General features: G+C 39.9%; 1 protein-coding gene across 1 annotated transcript in view; it reads left to right on the plus strand.

Annotated features, from left to right (window-relative positions):
- septin10 (septin 10) overlaps positions 1 to 27,680 on the plus strand; it is a 50,144-nt gene that overhangs the window by 14,206 nt on the left and 8,258 nt on the right. The window contains exons 3-8 of the mRNA XM_078545550.1: positions 428 to 623; positions 9,248 to 9,434; positions 16,524 to 16,685; positions 17,135 to 17,231; positions 21,705 to 21,873; positions 27,299 to 27,431. Coding sequence (XP_078401676.1) covers positions 428 to 623; positions 9,248 to 9,434; positions 16,524 to 16,685; positions 17,135 to 17,231; positions 21,705 to 21,873; positions 27,299 to 27,431 — 944 coding nt within the window. The remainder of the gene's footprint in view (positions 1 to 427; positions 624 to 9,247; positions 9,435 to 16,523; positions 16,686 to 17,134; positions 17,232 to 21,704; positions 21,874 to 27,298; positions 27,432 to 27,680) is intronic.

Genomic DNA, 27,680 nt, shown 5'->3' on the forward strand with positions numbered 1-27,680 from the left:
AAGTGGAAATCACATGAGACTAGAATTTTTCTCTTGGTGTTTTGGGGATTGAATTCTGTGTTTTTTGCATTTTTTTGGGACTATTTTTGTGACTAAAGCAATGGTCGATCTTGGTGTTTGAATAAATTAGTCTGAAGCTTCTTGCCTTAATTTATATTTTGCACACCAATTTCAGTTGCGCTTTCAATGATATTTCAAGTTGCATAAAGGTATCTTAAAGCTCCATTTAATTGGAAATGAATGCAGTTTTATTTATTTTCTTTAAAGCCTGTTTTTGGCTATTAATTCATCATTGTACAAATTTTAATAAAAATAATCCTTCAGAATTTAAAAAAACTATGTCACATGCTGCACATGTATTCTGAAGTATCTGTTTATATTATTGCTGTTAATACCATATTTTCTTTTTTCCATTCTACAATTTCAGGAGAAACTGGCATTGGAAAGTCCACCCTTATGGATACCTTGTTTAACACCAGTTTTGAGAATAGCCAATCAACACATTATGAAAACAGAGTAAAATTGAAGGCTCAGACATATGAACTACAAGAGAGTACTGCTCGCTTAAAGCTTACCATTGTAAATTCAGTGGGCTTTGGAGACCAGATAAATAAAGAAGACAGGTAAGTGATTTGCATTTTTTAAAAAAATCACTGGAAACTATTGGGAATGTTTGGTAGTATTTCACTACAAAATGACTACAAGAACTTTCCTAAGTTAGGATTTTTGAGAGGTGGTACTGCTAGAAATATGAAATATTGCAGAATCACATTCGTTTTCGTATATGGTAACTTAAACTGTCCCATCCTTATCTATCACCTGTCCATCATTGTTCAGCTCCGTGTGATTCCACTTTTACCTTTCCAAAGGTACCCTGTACTTTCCCAACAATGGCTTTTCTTTCTGCCCTCTCAGCTTTGGAGACCCTTAAGGGTACATTCTTGGTTTACTCCTTTTCCTCATTTAGTGCCTCTTGGTAATCATCTGATGACACAGGATCAATTTTTACATGCTCACACCCAGCACTCCACTTCTTCAACCCCACGATCGCTATGTTGTTTGGCTGTGCTGCATTATTGTGGGCAAGTCAAAATTTCCTTCAACTGCACTACCAAGTTTGGCATCAAGGCGCCCTAGCAAAACTGGAGTCAATGGGAATTGGGGAAAATTTTCCACTGGTTGGAATCGTAGCTAGCACAAAGGAAGATGGTTGTGGTTGTTGGAGGTCAATCATCTTGGTTCCAGGACATCATTGCAGGAGTTCCTCAGGGTAGTGTAGTAGGCCTGACCATCTTCAGCTGCTTCATCAATTACCTTCCTTCCATCATAAGGTCAGAAGTGGGGCTGTTTTGTTCAGTACCATTCATGACGACTCAGATACTAAAGCAGTCCATGTCCAAATGCAGCAAGACCTGGACAATATCCAGGCTTGGGCTGACAAGTAACATTCGTGCCACATAAGTGCCAGGCAATGACCATCTCCAACAGGAGAGAATCTAAGCATCGCCCCTTGATGTTCAATGGCATTACCATCGCTGAATCCCCTATCAACATCCTGGGGGGGTTACCATTGACCAGAAACTGAACTGGACTAGCCATATAAATACTGTGGCTACAAGAGAAGGTCAGAGGATAGGAATCCTGCAGTGAGTAACTCACCATCTAACTCCTCAAAGCCTGTCCACCATCTACAAGGCATAAGTCAGGAGTGTGATGGAATACTTCCCACTTGCCTGGATGAGTGCAGCTCCAATAGGACAATGCAGCCTGCTTGATTGGCACCCCATCCACAAACATTCACTCCCTTCACCACCGAAACAGTGGCAGCAGTGTGTACCATCTACAAGATGCACTGCAGGAACTCACCAAGGCTCCTTAGACAGCACCTTCCAAACCCACAACCACTACCATCTGGAAGGACAAGAGCAGCAGACAGATGGGAACACCGCCACCTGGAAGTTCCCCTCCAAGCCACTGACCATCCTGACTTGAAAAAATCACCGTTCCTTCGCTGTCGCTGAGTCAAAATCCTGGAACTCCCTCCCTGAAAGCACTGTTAGCGGTTCAAGAAGGCAGCTCACCACCACCTTCTCGAGGGCAATTAGGGATGGGTAATAAATGCTAGCCTAGCCAGTGATGCCCACATCCCATGAATGAATTTTTAAAAAAAACAGTAATTCAAACAATAAGCAAGAACACTGATTTAGGATCTTCATAGAACATCAAGGTGGTAGTTCTCTGCCCTTAGCATCAACTTGATTCTCCTTTCACTGATTTCATCTCCCTTCAGACCATGCACTTGCGCTAAAAAAGAAATCTTTGGCACCTGGCTCAACCCAGAACTGAGCTTTAAACCACACATCCTGTCCATCTAATCTGTTTGCTTCATACTCTGTATCATTGCTGCTCTCTGTCCCAGCACTTAGGAATCCCTTATCCATATTTTTATATCACTCATAGAGGTTCAGTTTCTCTATTGTTCTGTTGCTGTTTCCCATCTTCTCTATAAACTGCCAAATTGTCCAAATATCTGCCATCTGTACACTGTCCTGTTTACTTATCATATTAAAGTTCTTAACCTCAAATGATTCCAGGGTTGTGCCCCACCCTATGCCTGTAAACTCTGGCTTTGTAATTTCAATCATACCCCTTGGTCTTTCAATCTGTCCTTCACTGCGTTGTGCCCTCCCTTACCCCACAATTGAATAATAAATATTGATGGTAGATTCTTCAGTGGCCTCAGCTCTATTCTTTGTCTCCATGAACCCCTCTGCTGCTTCTTTATTTCTACACCTTTTATAACTTACTCAAAACGTATTTTTCTGGCAGGTATTCAATCACCCTTAATCTTTCCACCACTGTTTGCCATCTATTTCTTTATTTTGTTTTTACGTATCCAGGTTGAGGAAAACAGCATTAGGACTATCCAGCTCATTGCTTTCAGTCGTCTGATTCAAGCTATTTGCACTAGCCACCCCTTCCTCCCCACACACCGTCTCCCTGGGGGAACATTAAAAAAGAGCAATATACAATTAGCTCAGCCTCAAAAATTCCTAATGATCTTTTCATGCTTGGGTCAGGAAAGCACTTGCATTCCCAGTTTGTAAGGGTAGCCACAAGTCCTCCTTAATCCTATATAGCCTTGCATGCGATCTAATAGTATGATATCCATGCCTTTTAATAATCCCCTGGATCAGATCTTCTCTCCTGTGAGTGCAAACCCAAGACATCTAGCCTATCTTCATAGCTCAGTGATCTTGGGTTGGGAAATCATCTTTGTTTTCCTTCTCTGCATCTCCTCCGGAATCAAATTGTACCTGCAAAGGTGCGAATACTAAAACTGGAATCCGTACTTTAAATGTATCCCCAAGACCTGATACCCTGTTATGTAATCTACATGTAAACTAATCTTGCAGATTACGAACCTGCCCCACAATTTGGTGTCCTCTGTAAGTGTAATTATTGCACTGCCTATGTCCACCTCAAGATTATTAATTATCACGAACAAAGGGGGACCCGGTACTGGGGTACTTGTTATAATCCCCAGCTGAGGTTATAATCCCCAATTGAGGTTATCACTGGACAAGCCTGATCCCAGGGTGGAACCCAGCTTAATAGATCCTAACATTTGTTTGTTCAGATACATGGAGAGAGGCTACTGAACAGAGTCATGGAAGTCAGCTAATGAACTTTTTAACAAAAGCATAAAACATTTGATGAACTATATTACAATACTCCTTCACCCACAACTATACCTTTACAGATATATACAGATTTGTAAGGATAACACAAGTTACAAAAGCTATCTCATACTTTTAATGTTCACAGTAAGTACAGTCCATGTAAACCAATTGGCAACCAGTGGTCAGGCATGCCACACTCTGAAATCAAGTGACAGATGCCACCCCAGACAGATGTTATGGATCTCTCCTCAACTCCCCCCGCCACCCCGAGATGCTTGTTATACCGTGAGCCAACCAGTCTCACTGAGCTCTGTCTTTCACACGACGGTTTCCAATCTCCTACTTCGAAGAACTTGCCTTGGAATTTTCTCCCAGACTGATGCTTTCTCTTAGGTGCCTTCCACAAGGGTTCACCTCCAAGGCTTCGAACTCTTCTTCCAATGTGCCTCTCCTTTGGATCACCAACATGCATTCAAGCTTTTCTCCACGCACTCTCTCTCACTGACTTAGCTGTCAACAGTACACCACTGCTTCACATGCCCATAGCAAGGAGAAACAGACCTTTAGTTGTCTCTTTGGGCCTTCTGACTTTTCACAAGCCTTTATCTCTTTAAGCTTGAAGATTGGAGCCTTTCTCTCTGCTCCTTACTTTCACTTCCACAGAACAAGACCTTTTCCAGGTTCCTGTCCTTCCTTTGACAAGAAGGTTGTCTTGGGATTTTCTCCTGTTCCATTCGTCTGGATTCTTGGGGACTTTCTTCTTTAACTAGGGACTTGCTATTTGCCCCCTTTGTTCCAGTCTCTCCCTGGTAGCTACTTTCAACCAACTTTGGCATGGAACTGGCTATCTGTCCCTTCTAGGTTGCTTCTGCTTAGCAGCTGTCTTCAAAACTGAACTCAAAAAATGCTGTTTCTAGTTTCCTCTGTGTGTGTGTGTGTGTGTGTCTGAGAGGGGGACCTACTGGCCCCCTGTTGCTAGGCAACAGCCCAGTTTTTCTACTCTTGTGTTTGCTTAACTTTTCTTACAGTTGTAAACTCTCATTAGAAATGCAGGCACCTTTTAAAGTGAAACTAAAACTTAGCTTGACCTTTTCTTAACACATGCAGAAATACAAATCAAACTTAAACATTAGAGATAAAACTCATTCCTAACACCCACAAATACCAATATAACTTACTTAAACTATCTCTATTTCCTAATGTACTCTGCTTATTAAATGAAAAGTTATCTCATTTTAAACAACTTACTGTTTAGTCAATTATTTAAGAAATGTTCTCATTTCAAACACTGCTCCTTTATTTTCTGCCCAATTTATTTTGTCAGTTATTTTAAATCTCTTACTTCTGGTTACTGAGCCATTTGCAAGAGAAAACAATAGGAAGGAACCATCAAAATTGCTAAATTTTTGAGTTTTGAATACCCTAAGGAAAACAATGCCACCTTTTTTGATCTCTCCACAGAACTAAAATCCCTCATCCCTGGTATCCGCCTGCTAAACTTCCTCTGTACCTGTCCCTCACCTAGTGTGGTGTGCAGAATTTTTTTAATGTTTTCACGGAATGTGGGCATTGCTAGCTTGGCCAGCATTTATTCCCCGTTCCTAATTGCCCTTGAGAAGATGGTGGTGAGCCATCTTCTTGAATCGCCGCAGTCTGCATGATGTAGGTACACCTACAATGCTTTTAGGAAGGGAGTTCTGGGATTTTGCCCAGTGACAGTGAAGGAATGGCGAATTAGCTCTGAGTCAGGATGGGGTGTGACTTGGAGGGGCACTTGCAGGTGGTGGTGCTCCCACGCTTCTGCCACCCCCTGTCCTAGATGATAGAAGTCGCAGGTTTGGAAGGGGTTGTTGAAGGAGCTTTGGTGAGTTGCTGCAGTGCATCTTGTGGATGGTGCACGCTGCTGCTTTTGATTGTCGGTGGTGGAGGGTATGAGTGTTGAAGATGGTGGAGGAGGTACCAGTCAAGCGGGCTGCTTTGTCCTGGATGGTGTCAAGCTTAAGTGTTGTTGGAGCTGCACTCATCCTGCAAGTGAGAGTGTTCCATCACACTCCTGATTTGTGCCTTGTAGATGGTGGACAGGCTTTGGGGAGTGAGGAAGCGTGTACTCTTTGCAGAACTCCCAGTCTCTGACTTGCTCTTATAGTCACAGTATTTATATAACTGGTCCAGTTTGGTTTCTGGTCAATGTTAGCCCCGCAGAATGGTGATGGTGAGGGATTCAGCAATGGTAATACCATTGAATGTCAACAGGTGATGGTTAGACTCTGACTTGTTAGCGATGGCCATTGCCTATCACTTGTGTGGCGCAAAGTTATTTGCCACTCATCAGCCCAAGTCTTAATATTGTCCAGGTCTTGCTGCAATGGACATGGACTGCTTCAGTTTCTGAGGAGTCAGCAATAGTGCTGAGCATTGTGCAATCGTCAGCAAACGTCCCCAGTTCTGACCTTATGATTGATGGAAGATTATTGATGATGCTGAAGATGGTAGGGCCTAGGATACTACCCTGAGCAACTCCTGTAGCGGTGTCCTGGGACTGAGATGATTGACCTCCAACAACCACAACCAACTTCCTTTTGTATTAGGTATGATTCAAGCCAGTGGAGAGTTTTCTCCCTGATTCCCATTGACTTTAGCTTTGCTGGGGCTCCTTGATGCCACTCTTGGTCAAATGCTGCCTTGATGGTAAGGGCAGTCAATCTCGCTTCGCTACTTGAGTTTAGCTGTTTGTCTATGTTTGGGCCAAGACTGTAATGAGGTCTGGAGCTGAGTGACCCTGGCAGACCCAAACTGAGCATCAGTGACCAGGTTATTGCTGAGTAAGTGCCACTTGATAGCACTGTCAACAACATCTGAATTGTGCACAGTACTTCAGCTGAGGCTATTTACAAAGCCAAGCACCTTGTATGCTTTCCTAACTACCCATTGCCCTCCCACCTTAAAAGATTTGTAAATGTGCATCCTAGCTTGCTCTGGTCTTAAATCCCTCTCAAAATAGTACTATTTGATTATACTGCATCTCTGTGTTGTGTCTCACAAAGTGCATCACTTCGCACTTGCCCACGTTAGATAGACCAATGATGACCAGACAATCTATTTCCTCCTGAAGTCTGCTACTATCCTCGTATCCTGTTATGATCTCGAGGGAGACCAGTAACTTTTTAAAATGAAATTCAAACTCCCAGTTATTAATTGAAAGAATTATGATATAGGATTTCACGTTTAAACAAAAAAAATTTTACTATTCAAGAATTAAACAAAGCAAGTACTAGTAACGTAACAGCATGTATTTCATAAATACTTTTTTAACCTGAAAATCTCAACAGGCTACTTCCCATTCTCCAAAAAAAAAATCTCCCTGCAATCTATCCCCATGGCACACCTGGAATGCTCCAGATAGAGATTTAAACTAAATATCTCCCATTCCCAAACCTGCCCTTCGATCTGAAAAGTATATAAGTACTTTAAACTTTCCTTGTTTACCAGTTGCTTTTCAAACTTACTTTGATCTGGAGAACTTGCATGACTAATTTATATCTCTAATCGGGCAACTGCAATCTTATTAGATTCACTGGTTCCATTACGAAGCTAAGAGAGGACCACCTATAGTTTATTGTTTTCCCCTTGTAACTCTGACGCTTGGTAGTACAGAACTTGAGTATTGCTGAAAAAAGAGACATGTCGAAGCTTTTTGTCTTGCCCTCATCAGGACACTTTGAAAGAATACCAGTATAAAGGGAAAACAACAATTTATACTGTGTGAAGAGAGTACTGATTGGTTGGCAAGTGAACTCTGGTAGAGGCATTGCCATGGAGAATGCACCAATGATAGTGACTGACAGTTAACGGCCAAGCATCGTTTGAAATTTAAACCAAGCAGCTTGACCCTGATTGGTCAAGGCATTGCCCTGAGGAATAAGTCAGTGAATGGCTGTCACTTAATCTTGTTTAGTTAAAACTCCACCACCCCTGAATCCTTAGCTAATTGTGTAACTAAGGCACTACTGTCCCTTTAATCCCATGTGCTTCTATTTTCTGAATAAGACTGTTATGTTGTTTGAAAGCCTGTATATAGAACATCTATTGCACAACCTTCATCAATACCCTCTGCTACTTCATCAAAGAGCTCAATCGGATGAATCAGACAAGGTTTGTCTTTAACAAATTTATACTGGCTGCCCTTTTTTGACTTTTTCATGGGTAAGGCCAGCACTGTTGCTCATCAATAAATGCCATTGAAGGTGGAGGTGAGCCGCAGCCTTGAACTACTGCAGTCCATTTGGTGTAGAGGTGCCTACGATGCTTTTAGGGAGGATTTTGACCTAGTGGCAGTGAAGGAATGGTGATTTGGTTCCAGGTCAGCATGGTGTGGCTTGCAGGGGAACTTGCAGGTGGTGATATTGCCATACATCCGTTGCCCTTGTCATTTTAGGTGGTAGAGGTTGCGGATTTCTTAACCCATGCCGCTCAAAGTGAGAAATAATTTTGGTCTCGACAGTGGTCTCTAGTAGTTTTCCTACCCCTGATATTTGACTGCCTGGTCTGTGTTACCAGGTTTATCCATCTTCCCTGTTTTGAACAGGGTTATAACATTTGCAATCTTCCAGTCTTCTGGTACCAATTCCATGTCAAAGGAGTATTGAAAGATTGTTGACAGTGCTTCTGCTACATCCATCTTAGCTTTCCTCAGCAACACAGGATGCATTCCACCTGGATTTGTTAACACCACCTATTTAGCACTTCCTTTTTATCTATTTTTATCCTAGCCAATATCTGTCATTGTATCTCTAGGATTACCTAAAACATATACATTTTACATTTGTATAGGAATCCTTTCCTACTCCTTTAGGCTTCATCTGTCTTGTTGAATGATGCATGTCCCAACTCCACCCCATATGTGTATTTAAAATAATTTATTAAACTAATTGAAAGTTGAAAAATGGCCTTTTTCATCCCAATCCTAACCCCCAGAGTCAATACCCTTCTAAGTAAAAATAACCTGTCTCTTCCAGCACCATACTTGTTTTTCCTTCTTCCTCTGCCAGTCAACCACCTCTCCTCACTCTTCTCTACCTCTTAGTAAGTCAGTTTGGAATACTTCTATGTTAGATGCCCTATTTAAATACAAAAGATTTTTAATTCTGTCTTCTGAGAAATTGCCTTTCCTGGAATCCTTGAATTAAATGAAAGTTTTAACCACACATGAAAATGAGACTTATTGGATATATTACTGTTGGTCACAACCAAGGATAATTTGGCACTTTACACCTATACTGAGCACATATGGAGTTAAGTTCTGAACAGTAAAGTTAGGAGTGTAACTACTAGAAAATGGGACTCCTTTGGCACCCACTGTCAATGCTGAGCAATTGGCTATACCATTGATTATGTACTAAATTAAAGCCCCAGTGACCAAACGACAATATTTTACCAGTTGTGCCACCTAATCTAAAATGCCCAAGCAGCGAGTATAGCAATGAGCAATTTATAATCTATATATTCAGATTTTCATTGGTATTCAGTGTCCTGTATTTCACTTGTTTACTTTTGGGTTTTCATAGCTATAAACCTATCATTGACTACATTGATGCACAGTTTGAGGCCTATCTGCAAGAAGAGTTGAAGATTAAACGTTCATTGCACAATTATCATGATTCCCGTATCCATGTCTGTCTGTACTTCATTTCTCCCACTGGCCATTCTCTTAAGTCACTAGATTTAGTGACCATGAAAAAACTGGATAGCAAGGTAGGTCAAATTTAGCTTTCAAGAATAAGGTTCTGTTGGGATGAAATTCTTGTTGATCATCATTTGAAATTGAAGCTGTTGTGTTACTCATTTATTTTTCACATTTCCTTATTCCTGTGGGCATATTTCCATTATATTATAAAGGATTGGAGAATTGGTTATCTAATCCAGCTGTTCCTGTTGTTAGCTGCTAGCACACTTACCTCTGGTTGTGGAGGTTGTGGGTTCAAGTCCCACTTGAGCACAAATTAAAGCTGACATCCCAGTGCAGTACTGAGGGAGTGCTGCCATGTCGGAGGTGCTGTCTTTTGGGTGATGCATTGAATTGGGGCCTTGAAGTCATGTGGGGTTTAAAAATGTGTCTGTTAATAGCTACAAGCTCTAATATATTTGAAATACTTCAACTGATAGGAAAGCCACTTACAAATCAGTTTTACAATCATAAAAGTGTCTACATTTGGAATGGCCATTTTATCATTGTGTCTTGGTAAATAATTATGTAAGGCCTGAAACATAGAGTACCCTGGTACTTTGCTGTTAGGATCCTTATTAACTGAGGAAAATCTATATCATTTTTGTGTGCTGGAATAACTAGATTTTAGTGGAAGATGATCGAAAATCTATTATCCCTTTCTTAACCTCTTTAAAACTATCAAAGGAATTGTAAAAGCTATTTCTCATGTTTTGACTTAATAATAATGAAAGCCTGTTGTGTAACATTTTGGTTTTATAGTGCCTATTGCAAATCTGGGAGTAATTCATTGGTATCAATCAACCCCATAAGTATTTTAGGTGTCTTACTTTATTTGGGAGTTGATTCAAACTGATCAATTTCTGTTTGTATGATGGTGTTTAGCAATAGCATTCCCCTGTGTCCTGAACTGGATATTTGTATCATTTGTGCATGCACTACAACCTTCAAAGGCATACCAAGCAAACACTTGATGAGTCTAGGCTTGATATGAATCATTTATGCTTCATTTCACAGTGCATGGACATACAGGGCAACAGTTGTGATCAACAAATTTAATTAAATTGAGAATTGTCTTTGTGTAATGCAAAAGTAAGGAAATGATACATTCCCCACTAACCATGGGCTGTCATGTTTGACACTAACAAATGACTTTCTAACTTTTCCTGCATATTATGTTTAGTGTAGCCTTTCGCTGGGCCTTGCTGCTTTGCAGAATTGTTGCAGAAACCTCCACATCTGTCTTAACTCTCTTGCTATGCACAGCCAGAAAGCTAAGCCCTGTTGGACCTCCTGCCAAGTGCCTTGAACCATTGACTCCCAAAGATATTGGGTTTGAACTGTTTATTGATTACCAAAGCAAGCTTAATATTTAGTTTGATTTAATAACATCAAAGCTAATTTATTAGCATCTCAACTACCTATCATCTCAGATTTTTAAGTTGCATGAATAAAGTTCCTTTAAAGTATAACGTTTTAAGTAGGTACCCCTCACCACACCCCCCTGCCAAGTACTTTCTGTGATGAAGGACTAAAGGATTCCCAAATGTGACAGTGCCACCCAGTTACATTAATAAAAGGCTAATGTTACCCGAAGTGTAATGAAGAACGGGTGCTGTAATGGGATACTTTTATCCTAGCTATCACTGTTTCTGATTTCATATGTGCAGTAAGCTTAATTGATTTTAATCTTTGTCTTAAATTTCAGAATTGTGTTAGAAGTAAAATGAATGTGTATTCCTGCTAAGAGTTGTTCTTGGGATTTAAATAATAAAATTGTTTTGTATAATTTTTGTGGAGTTTTGAAATTTGCTAATTTTAATTAAGGGCAGTGGGGAGAAATCCATTACATGTGAACTTTTAAACATACTAATGGTAATGAAAATTTCTATCAAATCTAACTTTTTTGAAAAAAAGTAGCTATTTTTGGTTACAATAAAATAGTGAATTACTGAAATGACAAAAGGTTAGTTTCAGACAGTAAAAACCTGGTAAAGCTAACACTTTTTTTTAGCCTTCGATCATTTCAGTAGAGAGTTCCAGATTTCCTTTACGTCTTGTGGAAAGAGTACTTGCAGATTTAATTTCTAAATTGCCTGGCTCTAGTTTTAAGATTATGTCCTCCTGTTCTGGATATCCTCACCAAAGGAAATGGTTTCTCTGCAGCCATTCTATGGAATCCCTTTTTCAGGTTAAATATCATCTTAATCCCCTTTTAATCAGCTAAATTCAAGAAACGATAAGCCAGGTTCATGCAATCCGTCCATCAAATTATTTAAATGCTGGTATTATTCTGGTGAAACTGTGCTGTACTCCTTTCATGGCCAGTACTTTTTTTGAGGCTGTTGCCAAAAACTGAAAAGTGTACTTCAAATGGGGTCCGACCAAGGCTCTAAACAAATTTAAGCATCACTTCCTCATTTTCAAATGTTAACCTGAGTATTAGGGCAGAATTTTAGGCTCTCTCGCCAGTGGATTTGCAGGTAGGGAGGCAGTAAAATTCCCTAGGTGGCCTCCCCTTAATATGGGGTAGGGAAGGCATAGGGTGGCCTGTCTGTCGTTGCCCCAATTGAGGCCCTTAAGTGGCTATTAAGGTTAGCTTCCTGCCCTACCTCACTTGTAAGGCTGGAGGGAGGAGTTCAGGGGCAAGGGGAAAGCCTGGCAGGTCACCCTGCTTGGGCCTTTGTGCAGAAAGTGGGGGCACCTTCTTCAAGGCCCCCTGTTCCACATCAGGCATCTCCAATCCCTCCACCCCTCCCCCCCCACTTAGCTGATCCTGGGGCAGAATTTTGCCCTCGTTGGGTGTGGCGGGTGGACCCAGGAGCAGTCGCAAAGCCGACTGCTGCCCGCGATCGGGCCCCAACATGGATTTCACACTGGCTGGCCAATTAACGGCCAGAGCTGCCTCAGGGAGCTGAAGAATTTTGAAAATGAAAATTAAAGAATTTTAAAATGTTAATAACATGTCCCCTTGTGACTCTGTCACATGAGCAAGGACATGTTGGAAATTAGTTTGAAAAGTTTTTAATAATTAACCACTGATCGAAACCTCATCCTGCCAGTGGATGAGGTTTTGCATAAAGTCCAAAGGCCGCTTGGCCTTTTTGCCTGCCCACCAACTGTAAGGGACGCTCGCCCGATGTCATCGCACATCATTTTATGCTCATTCGGGTCGGGCACGCACCTGCCTGCCAAGCGCAATATTCTGCTGCTAGACTCTGGGATTTATAATCTGGGCAATGTTTGTAGTCCCAGTCCTGGGCACTGGGGCTGGTGGAACCACAGAGCTGCCAGCCAATCTAATTGGCCAGCAGCTCTCCCTGAGGCAGGGCCTCTGTCCAAGTGAGGAGCTTGGTTTCAGCTAATCAGCCAATTAATACTCCAGGGAGCACCAAAGGGCTATGGGCTTGCTGTGATCAGCAGGGATCTGTTCCCTGCTGGCTCTTTGGGTGGCAGGGTGGGAAAAATCCCACCCTTTGTTTTCAGTGATTTTATGTACATGGACACCTAAATCAGTTCCATAGCCTCCAGTGTCTCTTAAAATATTTTTCTGATCTTATGTGAATAACATCACAATGCCTGTTTCTTTTGCAAGTAAATGCTTCCATCTACACATGGCTGAGCCTCCTAATGTAGTGCCATCCACAAATGTTGGTATAAGTTTCTCTCTCCCTTCATCCAAATCATTTTTATACATGAAAAGCTGAGGCCCCAGTATAGATCCTGGGGAACACCACTTGCTAGATCCTGGGGAACACCACTAGCTACATCCTGTCAATCAAAGAACATTTGATGTATCTCTACTATCTCCTATCTCCCAACCATTTATTGCTTATCACAAAATTATAACTAATTCTGCGCACTTTAACTTTTGCTAATTATCCTTGTGGAAGTCCATATAAACAACTTCGTACACTCTCCACAATCCACCATGCTAGATTTGGTAGGTTAAGTCTGACTAATCAATCATTTCATATTTAATTTTATTCACCATTGTCTTGCATTGTGAGCAAATAAAACTAGCCAGCAGAGTGGGCAAATAACAGTATTATGTTTTTAATATAGTGAAGTATGAGGCAATTGACCTTGGTGGGAGGGTTAAAGAGGCCCTTGGAAGATAAGAAATTACCAGATACTGTACATAAATTGTTAAATGTAGCAGTACATAGTAAAACAACTGGAAGTAGTGGAAATGAAGTTTCTCTACGAATAGAATACAAAAACAGGGAGATAGTGTTACATTCTTTATTAGACTGCACCTTTATGGAGAGCAGACATTACTCCAGAAAGGATATTGAAGCATTGGAGAAAATGCAGAAAAGATTAACAGAATTGAGAGGTTGCAGCTATCAGGAAAGGTTGAGCAATCTAGGACATATTTTTGGAAAAGAGGAGACGAGGAGGAGACCTTCTAAAGCCTTTAAAATTAGGAAGGGGTTTGACATCACAGATGTGGAGCAACCATTTCCAGTAGTGGGTGATGGGAGTATAAATAGAAGATGGTCACTAGCAGATCAAATAAAGAACTGGAGAAATTTCTTTAGATAGTGTGTTAAGAATGTAGAACTTGCTATCACCCGGAGTAGTTAAAGCAGATAATGTTGATGCAGTTAAGGTATAGTTTGAGGTATATGAGAAGGAAATAGGGATACGAGAGCAGCTAGGAAGAGATGATTAGAGTGGCAGGAGGCCTACGTGGAGTCTAAACACTAACATAGACCAATTGAACCAAATGGGTTTCTGTGCTGGTTTCTCTGTAAACCTGTTTGTGGTGATAATGTTATGACCCATTGGCTTACTTCAGAACGAGTTTGGCTATCTGAATTATTGGATCAGTTTCTACTTGCTGTACATGTGTAAGTATGCAGAGGAGTTGCTGGTATGTACTGATTTTAATTGAAAGTTTTGGCTTGAGACATGCAAAATCGCTTTAATAATGTGTCTACTATTTCTGAAACAACACTTGAGAAGCATATTTTATGCAGAACTAAGAAATACCGGGTTGTCGTCAAAACTTACCCACTGAATTCTTGCGCTTTGAAACAATATTGAATGTATGTTTTTCATATTACTTGGAAATCTCCGCCCATATAAATTCCCTTTCTAATTGTAGCTTGACCTGACCTCATAGCCTATTTGAGCTAGAATTGCATGTTCAATCTCCAAGTTGTATCAAGGATGAAATATGTAGGATTTTGCTTGTGATTTACTAAATTCAATAAATTTTGCAGTTTCTGCGGTGAATTATCAACAAACAGAGCCCTTTGTTTCCCAATAGAAAGGAAAAATGAAAGTGCCCATTTCCACCTCCAACCAGACAATTGAAAAGTACTGTAGGCAAATCCTGGAAACATGCCACTTGCCTGAATTGTTCTAGAGTGATTGTGGGAAGAATAATTGGTCTTTTTGGGGTGGGGGGATGGGAAATGACAAAGGAACTGTTAGAAAATTCATTATACTACCAGAACAGTTCATAGTAGAATAAAGCTGGTAATAATAATATTCTGATTTTCTTTTAGTTCTGCATAGATAAGTGTCTATGATGAGGGAAGGATGTTAGCTTGTTTCAATCCACAAATGATTTTTAATTTGCCTAATTTTATTTAATCCAAAATCTTTACTCTTACATCGACTGCTGGGGCATTAGGAAGCACAGAACACTTATTCTTATGTCTGGATGTGTGTTGAGAGTCCAAAATTTTGAGTAACATTTTTTCGTTCTCAAACACAATTAATTTGTATGTCACCACAGTTGTCATTTGTTTGGGGGATGCATTAGACCCAAATAGCCAGTAGAAATACTGATTTTATTTCTTTTTCCCCCCCCAGCCCTGCCCCAAATTGCCCACCACAGTGTCCAGACAATGTTTTATTCCTGGCAACTCCAGGACAATCCTGGAAGGTTGAAATTCTAGCTGGAGGCCAACATTCGGTGTGAACAATAAGGCCTGCTTATGATATTCTCCTTTAGAGCAAGACGGCTAACATTCAAGGTATAGGCTCACAAGTAAAGAATTATTGAGGCAAGGCACCAACGGGCAACCAAACACCCTTGTAGTTACTGCAGTGTGACTCAGCACTGAAGGCAGCAGGAGAGAACATGGAAGTGGGGGGAAAATTAGACAGCATAGAATATTTAAATTAGTTTGTAAACTGTTTCAGTTTTGCTAATGGTAAATGTCAACTCTAAGTTTCCTAATGTTGGCATTCCGTGCTTTTTCCTCCACAAAGACAGCAACTTGCCCTTTGATCCCCAGCAGCTCCTTTCCTCCTTGCAGCATCCACTGCTGATCATTTCTTTGCTCCTTTTAAGTGTCTGACTCGAGGCCAAAGCTGCCAGTTTGTTCAGCTTGATCCTACATGTACGCAATGGTGGTTTTTTTCTCTAGCTTTCAAAAATCTGACTCTCTTAAATTCTGTAGGTTATTTAAAGCAGACTCCTTGAAACCTTTTCATGGGCATCCTGGTTAAGAAGCCCCGTGATAGACTAGTCTTGAGGTCCCTTGAGGATACCTAGCCACCCAGTGATCAAGAAACTCCTGTTACACTAACTATCCATAGACTGGAGTTGCATTCCTGCATTAAAATAAATTTTAAATGAAAATATTAATTTTAAGATTTATTCAAAGAACATTGAGCTGAGAAGCAGATGGGTTAACTTTCCAACTGGATTTCTTTTTAAAAAGTATGACAAATCATGTATTTACAAACTGTTAGTTGTAGTCGATACTGAAGAAAATTTAGTGTTACACATCTAAATGGTTGTGTAACTCAGTTGGTGATGCATTTGCTATAGGTGTACTCCCAATAAAGTTAATGCGTATAAATGCAAAATGAAAATGCAACCATAGGTTCCTCATTGTAATTTTTTCCACTTTAACACGAGCATTGATTAGTAAAATGACAGGGCAGTGGAGCTTCAAATGCTACAAAGTCAAGTATAATGTGAGACAAATAGATAAGCAACAATGTCCACTTGAGTTTTTGCACAGTCGAGAGATGCTTTTTATTCTATTGTTTAATTTACTAATAAACATGCTGAATTCTAACTTTAGATTGTTTTAAAATAAACACTGAGGGAATGAATTCTAATGTGATTTTCTTTTTTGTTTGCACAGGTGAACATCATTCCAGTTATTGCAAAGGCAGACACTATCGCCAAAAATGAGCTTCATAAGTTTAAAATCAAAATAATGAGTGAACTGGTCAGCAATGGGGTACAAATCTATCAGTTTCCAATTGATGATGAAACGGTTGCAAAAATTAATTCAACCATGAACGTAAGTATTTTAATGCAAATTGTTCTAGTATATAAAGCTACATTGAATTAGTGAGTCAACCATTGAAGAAAACTCTTAACTGTTTGAGTATTTGAATTAGAGTTGCAAGTGAAATCTTATTGTTGTGTCATCTAGTCAAATTATCTAGCCACTTTCAGCACTGATTAACTGATTTGACTGCTTGAGTAAATTTTTCTGTTATCAAAGGAGCAGCATTTTTGTCAAATGGTAGCTTAAATAGTTGAAAGTAATTTATATTTTAAAATTTCTATTAAACTTCAGTCATACGTTATTGTGGAACAATGCAACATATGTTAGGACAAATGAAACATCTAATTTTAAAAGGAAAAGTGTCTACCATGCTGAATTCAAACAGAATATCAGATCTTAGAATGCTGTGTTCCTATGCAGCTTGCTAGAATAGATTTTTTTTGTATCTTGAAATTTAGGGGCATCTACCATTCGCTGTAATTGGAAGTACAGAGGAAGTGAAAGTTGGGAACAAAATGGTTAAAGCTCGGCAATATCCATGGGGAGTTGTACAAGGTAAGAACAGAAAAAGAATTGCAATAATAAAAAAAATATTTTGGCGGATACAACTTGGGAGTAAGGAGAAATTACCTGCTTCACAAGCTATTTAGCTAAATAGAACTAATCTATGATTTCTGTTAGTTTTTATTTTGGATGTGCTGAAGATGAAATGGGGGTAAAAGAGCAAGTGCATGCAAATTAGAGAGCCGAGTATATGTAATAAAATACATGAACTAGTGACACAAATAGACCAATGGTTTAGATCTAGTGACACAAATAGATAAATGGTTTAGATCTAATCACCGTTACAGAGACATGGGGCAGAATTTTCAGGTTTGTGTGTGGGCACAATTGACCCGCTCAAGCGTAAAATAAGTGCAATGACGTCAGGCAAGCATCCCGATATCATCCTGCGCTCCTGCGATATTCCGGTCGGCAAGCGCGTGCAAAAGTCTTGCTCGCCGACAATTAAGAGGGCAATTAAGCCCATTAAAGTTGTAATTGTCCCTGATTTTTTGTGATCCGCCCAACCTTATGGTTTGTGGACTGGCAAATCGGCCAGGCGGCTTTTACATTTTTCAGGAAACCTCATCCAAGGGCAGGATGAAATTTCCATTATTAAATTAAAAAAATTGTTATAATGTATATGTTCAGGTGACTGTCTATGATGCATGGACATTTTTGTTCTGATTTTAAAATTTTTATTTAATACTTTTGAAGCCTTCAGCTCCCTGAGGCAGCTTTCTGCCTTCAGGGAACTTTCATTCCGCACTCGCCCGTGCCCACACTTAAGTCAGCGCCCGCCTTCCTCCTGCCCCCACCCCGGCAGCGCTGAGCATTCCAGCGCTCGCTTCACGCTTGCTGGCCGTTAATTGACCAGCCAGCGTAAAATCGCAGTCAGCGGTCCGTTCCCCAGCTGCTCCCAGGCCTGCCGATCGCACTTGCACCTAAATATCCTGCCCATGGTTACAAGGTGACCAAGGCTGAGAAATAAAAATTCCAGAGTAAACAACATTTTGAAAAGACAGAATGGAAAAGGAGTAGCAGCCCTGATAGTAAAGGATGACGCAAAGATAGTTGTAAGAAAAGATCTTGGCTCAGAAGTTCATGAAGTAGCATATGGGTGGATAATAGAATAATGAGGGACAGAAAACTTTGGCGGGAGTAGTTTGTAGGTCTACTAATAGTAGTTATATCATTGGACCGAGCATTAAGCAGGAAATATTGGAACTTGTAACAAAGGCAATGTAACAATCATGGGGCATTTTTAATCTTCATGTAGACTGAACAAATCAAATTGGCATAGGTAGTTTGGCAGGTGTGTTTGTAGGATGCTTTCCTTTTATAGTTTCTTGGAAGAATATGTCATGAAATCAACTAGGGATAGGCTTTTTTAGATCTTGTATTGTGTGATGAGACAGGTTTAGTTAGTAATCTCATATGAAGATATTGTCCACAAGGAAAATAAGTGATTGTAATACAATTGAATTGCATATTAAGCAAGCACATGCTCCAATCCCAGATAAGAATCTTAAACTTAAAGCCAATTACTTAATTATGAGAGGAGAGATGGCTAAGGTTAATTGAGTAAATGAACTGAAAGGTATAGTGGGAAAGATTGAAAGAAACTGTTCAAAATGTGCAACTGAACTATATTCCATGGGCTTCAACTTTGGCAAGTCTATGTGGGGCTTTTGGAAGTCCATGTACACCACATTAACCGCATTACCCTCATCAACCCTCTCTGTTACCTCATCAAAACACTCCATCAGTTAGCTAAGCATGATTTTCCCTTAAATCCAATGTCCAAGTAATTGTTAGTTTCGTCCCGGATTATTGTTTCTAAAAACTTTCTCACTACCGAGGTTAAACTGACTGGCCTACAGTTGCTGGGGTTTCCTTAAACCCTTGTTCAAAAAAAGAGTGTAACATTTGCAATTCTCCAGTCCTCTGGCGCCTCCCTATATCTGAAGAAGATTGGAAGATTATGGTCAGTGCCTCCACAGTTTTCACGCTTACCTCCCTCAATATCCTCAGATGCATCTGATCCAGTCCTGGTGACTTACCAACTTCAAGTGCAGCCAACCTTTCTAATAACTCTTCGTCTGTCAGTTTTAGCCCATCCATCATTTCAACTACCTCCCCTTTCCCTACTACTTGGGCAGTATCTTCTTCCTTGGTAAAGACAGATGCAAAGTACTTATTTAGTACCTCCACCATGCCTTCTGCCCCTGTCTGTAAATCTCCTTTTGGTCCTTAATTGGCCACATTGCTCTCTTTACCACCATTTTACTATTTGGACCATTAGCCCAAAAAGGAAAAGGACAAATCAATCTGTAATGGTTTTAACTATTTATCCCATTAATTACCTACCTGCCATTTGGGTACAGGCTGAAACATAATAAAATACTTAACAATATAATACTTACTCAACAATATTTCATTTAAATAATCAGTTCACCTTTTCCTCAAACCGACTATTATTTTGTTAGGAGTTATAGGGCAATAGAAGGTTGTATCCAAATAAACTGAAATTTGCCCCATTCATATGTTTTCTTTTCTAAATTTCTTCAGTACTGTCAGCTGGATTCTGGTTTTCTTGGAAGGAGGTGGTGATATGGCTATGAAGGCAGAAGGATCTATTTTGTTTCAGAGCAGGTTTTTTGGGGAATTTGTATTTAGCTGTTCCAGCATTGCAGCAGGATTAAATTGCCTGTTGAATGTATTCTTGGAGCGACCTGCTGCCTGTTGCTCTGTATTGATGGAAGATGGGATATACAACCATGTTTGTTCTGTAGTTGCCCAGTTTAGTGGTAGATATAAAATCGGAAAATGCTGGAAATACTCAGTAGATCCAGCAGAATAGTCATCAAGCTGAAAAGTTAACTCTTTCTCTCTCCACAGATGTTGCCTATCCTGAGTGTTTTCAGCATTTTCTGTTTTCATTTAAGATTCCCAATATGTACACTATTTTGTTTTTTTAATCAGTGGATGGCTTGCTTCTATTTGTTTATTGCTTAAATGTTAGGTGCAAAGTCTACCCTAGGATACTGTTATCATAACTATTGATTATTTCTGCGAAGACTGCCATTTGTTGATGCTTACCCAATAGTCCAAATTGAAATCATCTTGAATAGACGGTGTTTGTTGAAACTATTTACATTTCTTAGAAAAAGGATTTCAAAATGGGCTTTGTGAACAAGGCTCTCTCAGTTTTGCTTTGTCCTAAATGTGTGAATTGCTTAAGCCAGGATTCTGAGATAGATTTACAAAGCACAAAGACAATTTTAATTCACAATTTTGGCAATTGTGAAGATGCCTTTTTAAATCTTTCTTTGTACGAACTTTAGCACCTGGGCTGGTATCTTATTGTTTAGGCTGCATCTATTGACACCGGAATACGAGAGGGAATCACTTCCTGCACACGTGCAGATGTATAGTCAACAATGTCCTGCCTGGTTGGATTAGGGAATTGTGTGTATCTGGGGTATGGGATTGTCAATACCGAAGAAGAGTTGCTGTTGTTGAAATAATGTAACTGCTGCTTTCTTGCAGTATGAAGCATTGTTCTGTTTTCTGAAATTCCTATTGTACTGTCCCACAAGGATTAGAAGGAGGGAAGGTAAGACAGCTGCATCAGACTGCCCAACACTTGGAGCTAATCTTTCCAGCTGGTAGATAAAGTGATAGTGTTTCTTCAACGCTATGCGTAATCTGTCGTAATTTTCACGCAGCTATTATTTGTGAGCTGTGCTTGTTTATCAACAAATTATCAAAAACATGGATGATTAAGGCTAATTCTTTTTTCCCCAATCTGAACTTTTAAAGAAGAATTTTCTTTCTCTGTCACTTTTGCAAAGTGGAGGGATTGTGCATGACCTCTTCTGCAGAATAAACCACCTTTCTTCACCTGTGCTGTTGGCATTGGCAAGATGGAGTTAAAACACTTTAGATAGGTCAGTGAATGGTGTGATTTTCTTTGAAAGCAATCTAACCTCAATTGTACAGTCAGCACCAAACTCCTTGGCTCATTCCTCAACGTTAAAAGATTTAAAGTCTGTTTCTTGAAATGCTGCAGATCAGAGGTGATCAACAGGAACCTATATTGAATGGTTCAAGTTCAGGTATTATTCTGATACAATGAGAGTGCCTCCTTGCCTCAAAAAATAATAAATAATTAAATGAAATGAGGATGCATTTGAGCTACATGTGCTTGGGTTAGGAATAATCATCTATTCACCTATTAATTGATCACTGTGGCCTGTCATTAGAGAGCCTTATGGGTTTTTCAGAAAGCTTCTAACTCCTGACACAATTTCAGTGACACTACCGATGCCTTTGTGCACTAAAGTCTAACCTCTGACAGGGCAATGAATTTTTTTGAAACTTAAGGAGTAAGTAAACTTTGAATTTTGTGCCCACAAATGGATAATTTATTTTCAAGACTTTTAAATAAAACAAAATGAACATTGTTCAAATTTGCCTCAGTTGAAAATGAGAACCACAGTGACTTTGTGAAGCTGCGAGAGATGCTCGTTTGTGTGAACATGGAAGACTTGAGAGAACAGACCCACACACGGCATTATGAGCTGTACCGTCGCTGCAAGTTAGAAGAGATGGGATTCAAAGACACAGATCCAAATAACAAGCCAGTCAGGTACAAAATAGCTTTGTGTCTTCCTCTGCTTTGAGTATTCAGCTTTTGTCTTAAAAGTGCAATGGTCTCTCTCTGCCTCATAATTTTCAGTGACAAAGCTCTCGATGCTGTAACAATCATCTGTGTAAAGATATCTCTCGAGCCTCACAAACAGCGATATTATAAATGACCAATTAAGCAGTTTTAATTATGTTTTGCTGAAAAAAAGACATTTTGTCGAAGCCTTTCATCTTGCATTCATCAGGGCAATTGCAAGAATACCAATGTCAGGAGAAGCAGCGACTTTATACTGTATGAGAAGACAGTGCTGATTGATTGGCAAGTGGACTCTGGTAGAGGTGTTGCCATGGAGAATGCACCAGTTAATGGTGACTGACAGTTAACTGCCAAACATTTTTTGAAATTTAAACCAGGCAGCTTGACTTTGATTGGCCAAAGCATTACCCTGAGGAATGAACCAGCAAATGGCTATCACTTATTTTGTTTTAGCTGAAAGGTGTGTGTACATATTCTTTCTGTCTGCAAAGAACAGGGCCCTGTGTATTTATATAAGTAGCTTCCAGTATACGCAAATGCACCATGCTGCGAGCCCGACTGACTATCTTAAATTGGTTGTCAGGGTAATTTTTAGTACACTGAGGATTATGTAGCAAATGTTATCCAATCACGGAATCACATCTATTGTTGGACACTGTTTTGAGTTTTGAAAGCATGGGCTGGTTGGGTACGATCTGTACCTTGCCCGTTGCAAACAGCAGAAGATTGTATGCTGTTCGATACAATCCGCCAGTCTTTGGGGTGTACGGCCTACATTCCTAGCATCACACTGGCACTGAAATTCATATACCACATTACTCATTTGTTTGATAGGCAGAATGCCTTTTTGGCGTGACGGCAGCATCCTGTTAGTGGCAAATACCACTCATGTTGCTACTGCATAGTAGCAGCATGAAACAGCTAGGTTCACCTGTTGCTCAAATATTTGCGATACCATACCCTTCCAGGGTAATCTGAGGTAGACGAAAGTGACGGCCTTAGGCCCATTCATGAATTTGCACGATATACACCGTGAAATGATCTGATCAAGGTAGCTATTATCCCGCAGGATGTCTTTGATGTGCCCTCTTTCAGCATAAAGCTTTCATGGTGAACAATGGCTCGGACCCTATTTACGAGGTTGCCGATAAGGCCAATCTGTGTGTAGAACTGTAATAATCCCAGCGCATATATTAACCAGTGAAGGTAGGCTTGTGGTAGAACGTGGTAGAGAATCCCCTGGCAAATTTCTCAACTAGCATGTCAAGAAAAGGGTGTTCATTTGACTGCTCCATTTCAAAGGTGAATTTGAGTGCAGGATGGAGTCCATTAAGACATGCAGTGAAATTATTGCATACTGCTACGGACTTAGGTATAGTAAACATCATTCACGTATCAGAAATACGCAAGTGTAGGAGGTTTGGTGTTATTCCATTGAAGACATCTTTCTCATGGAACCCAACAAAGATGTTTGCGAGAGTTGGACCTAGAGGGGATACCATGGCAACACTATCTATTTGGGCATACACGGTGTCGTTAAAGCTGAACTGAACTGCGCCAATTGCCGAATTCATAATCTCAGTGAATACTGGTTCACTCAATGGTGGCAGATCTAGATCACCATGATATAATGCTGCAGTGCAAATATCTATGGCTTCCTTAAGTGGAACATTGGTGAATAGGCTGGCAATGTCAAATGAGCGCATGGACACAGCATTGCTATCGATATGCAAGTCCTGTATTGTCTTCGCAAATGTGAAGGAACCCTTCACCGTGTATCCAGAAAACTTGTTCAAAACTGATTGTAACAATTTGCCCAACCATGTGGTGCATTTGTGTGTACTGGAAGCTATGTATATTAATACACAGGGCCCTGTTCTTTGCAGACAAAAAGAACGTGTACACGCATTGTGCCTGTTTCAGCTAAAACAAATAAAGTGATAGCCATTTGCTGGTTCATTCCTCAGGGCAGTGCCTTGACCAATCCAAGTCAAGCTGCCTGGTTTAAATTTCAAACAATGCTTGGCAGTTAACTGTTAGTCACCATTAACTGATGCATTCTCCATGGCAACACCTCTACCAATCAGATCCACTTGCCGATCAATCAGCACACTCGTCTCATATAGTATAAAGTTGTTGCTTCCCCTGACATTGGTATCCTTGCGCTTGTCCTGATGAGTGCAAGACAAAAAGCTTCGACAAGATGACTTTTTTCAGCAATACTTGAGTTCTGTACAACTAAACAACCAGTTTTAATTGTGTTGACTGTGGGATAAATACTGGCCAGGACATTGAGGGAAAAATCCTCTGCTCTTAATGGAAAGGACTTTAGGGCTTCCATGACCTTGGAGCATCCCAAAGCACTTTATAGTCAATTAAGCACTTCAAAGTGTATTTGCTATTGCAATTTAGGGAAACATGGCAGCCAATTGGTGCACAGCAAATGGCCACAGAAGGCAGAGATAAATTACTAGTTCATTTTTTTTTTTTGGTGATATTGGTTGAGGGTTAAATATTAGCCAGTACACCAGGAAAGGTCCCCAGCTCTACTTAAATTTGCACTATGGGATCTTTACATGCACCTGAGGACGAATGGGTCTTATCTGAAAAACAGCACCTCTGTGTAGTGCTCCCTCAGAACTGCACTGAAGCACCAGTCTGATGGACTCGAAGTTCTCAAGTGGAGCTTGGACCCACAGCCTCTGACACAGAGGCAGGAATGCTACCACTGAGTCAAGGCTGATATCTTTTTTGGAATACTGGCATGGGATCTCTTCTACTTGAGAGGGCAGACGAGACACCTAATCTGAAAGGTGGAACTTTTGACACCGCAGGTGCAGTACTGCTGCATTATAAACCAAGATTATTTACTCAAGTCATGGAATAGGGCTTGAACCCACAATCTGAGATGAGGCCTGTGAAATTTGCTATCATAGGAAGTGATATGTGATATTACGATTGACATGGTGTATGCATGAATATTTTAACATCTTTGGGCATTTGTTGCTCAAATAGTATGACAAAAAACTGCGTATTTTCGCGATATTTGAGTTCTTGGTTACTTAAGGGTGATAGCTGTTTTAAGTAACTATGCACAGGAAGTACATTTTATCAATATTGTGTGAATGTATGTAAGGTGTTTTCTACTAAAATTGGCGCGTGTAGCAAAAATGATGTGTGGCTGCACCTTTAAAAAAAAAAATAAGCCCTCATTTTATACTTTAATATTCTGTATCTGAGGGCCCCCTCTCTCTGCAATATTGTGGCAATGAGCAAAAGAATGGACAGGAGACCTATTTCCAAACCTTGACCCATATTGTTCAAACTGGTCCATCTCACTCAAGTTGGTCAACAGCATAGAATGACACCCAGGAGCTAGTCAGCAATTTATATTGGGCACTTTTGGTTTAATACCATTTCTTTTACCTGATGAAAACATCGAGGGTTATTTGGTCTCTAGTGGGAAATAATGACTCCAGTATGAATTTTATATTTCTGTGCTGTAAGAGATGGCTTGTAAGGTCAATGTCAGCATCAAGGAAAGCCAAATAATATAATCGTTTACCCACTTTTCTCAAGTTACGACCTCTCTCAATTACAAGCATAAAGTTGACTACATTGAATCTGATTACCCCAAGGATCTTATATCTACTGCACCAAATGACTGAGAAATTTTGGGTTTCTGCCTATGCTCCTTTTGAGGTTCTTAGTTACCAATAATCAACTTTGATTGTAACTACTAACTGTTCAACATTTTTTTTTAAAACTAGGTAAAACAGGTTTGTTATTACTCAACGCACAAATACTTAACAGTACTTCTTTGGTGTAGTCATTTAAGTTAATTTGTACGCAGTTTTTCTTATGTACTGCTTTTGCAAATTACTTGAAATGAGATGGTTAGGTTGATAACAGAAGAGTGTTTAAGCTAATTTGTCCTACCTGCTACCATTAGCAGCTTTAGCGCTCTGAAAGTTATATCCTCATGAAGAGCATTTATTTTGTATAGAACATTGAAGAACATGCACAACATTCTGCTGGTCCTGGTTCAAGCAAAACCGTAGACCTGATTGCCTATTTCTAATTGCCCTTGAGAAGGTGGTGGTGAACCGCCGCCTTGAACCGCTGCAGTCCATGGTGTAGGTACACCCACAGTGTCAGTGGGGGGGCTGGGATTTTGACCCAGCAACAGTGAAGTTATGGCGATATAGTTCCAAGTCAGGATTGTGAGTGGCTTGGAGGGGAACTAGCAACTGTTCCTTCCTCTCCTCCGACTTAATCATTGGGGGTGGAAAGGTCGTGATGGTTCTCCATTCATCACCTTCCCAGCCAGCTCTGGACTTGGGAGGAGTGGGGTGGGGGATCAAAATAAATTTTATCCTCTGTGTAATATTCATGAACATCTGGTGCCACTTGTTTGCCACTGAAAGCAAAATCTGGCCCATTACATGGGCTTTTCTTCTTGCACAAATATCAACTGCTGAAGCATATCTGCTTAAACGTGTCCAATTACTTTTAACCATTCTTCTTGCCTGCCTCATATAAAGATAAAGCTCTGTAGGAAGAGGAAGATTTTGATGCGTGTCATAGGTTGGAAAGCTTTCCTGATTATCAAATTTAAATCCATTCATTGTTCATCTAACTCACCCAATAAATGAAAATTGCAAGTTTCAGTCAATGCAATTTCATGTTACCAACAATCAATTTTCATAGAAACTTCTGACTGCTCACCATTTTTTAATCCAGTTAAACAGACTTGATACTCAACAGAAACTACATATCCTGCATAATGATTGACTTCCATGTTTGAAAAATGTACTCCTTTACTGAGATGATAATAGATGATAGTACTGTCATGTGGAATATAATACACTTTACTAGCAGACGGTTTCGGCGGTTAGGGTGCATGCATGTTTTTAAACTATGATTTTGCTTGTAGCTAGAGTTTATACTATTATTTGTCTCCAATTCTGTTAATTGCCATCCTTGAGACAATGTTTTTTAAATGTTTTTCTGTGGCAGACCCTCAAAATTATTGATCCACTGCTGATCCTAATTTCCTAAAGCCAATCGGTTACCAAACAAAAATTAAACCTCTTGCAGAAGATGTTTTTTCTTAGTATACTAAATACAAAAATAATGTTGCCAATCCTATTAATAGTTGTTCAATTTCACAATTGAATGGTTGTGACTTGTGAAAAGTCTTCTGTTAATGGAATCGTCTTATGAGTTTTTAAATTTTCAAATGCTTTGTTGGATCTTTAGATATAAGGAGATGACTGGAATACGAGTTGGAAATTCTGACTACAATCAGCACATTTGTATTGAGGCTATAACTTTGACATCGATGTGCAGAGGTTTTTTGAAACAATTAGTTAATACTTTCTTCCAGCCTTCAAGAAACATATGAAGCAAAGAGGAATGAGTTTCTTGGCGAGCTTCATAGAAAGGAGGAAGAAATGAGACAAATGTTTGTGATGCGAGTCAAAGAAAAGGAGTCTCAGTTAAAAGAGGCAGAGAGGGAGGTACTGAAATATTTGAATTATACCATATGTAAGCTTGCACAAACTCTAATTCTACATTGTACACACATGCAGTATAATACTTAAGTAACAAAGCTAGTAGAGTTGCAGTGACTACTTAGCAAACCTGTTGAAAGGAGCTTGACTAGCACTGTGTGGAGTTTTCAATTGGCTCAATTTCTGATAAATCTTGTTTCTGTCATTATCCACTTTGTGGAATAGATTGTGTTGGGATGCTTCACCTGCAGTAGT

This window comes from Cetorhinus maximus, chromosome 7 (genome assembly GCF_964194155.1).
Source record: "Cetorhinus maximus chromosome 7, sCetMax3.hap1.1, whole genome shotgun sequence".
In the NCBI taxonomy this organism is placed as follows: Eukaryota; Metazoa; Chordata; class Chondrichthyes; order Lamniformes; family Cetorhinidae; genus Cetorhinus; species Cetorhinus maximus.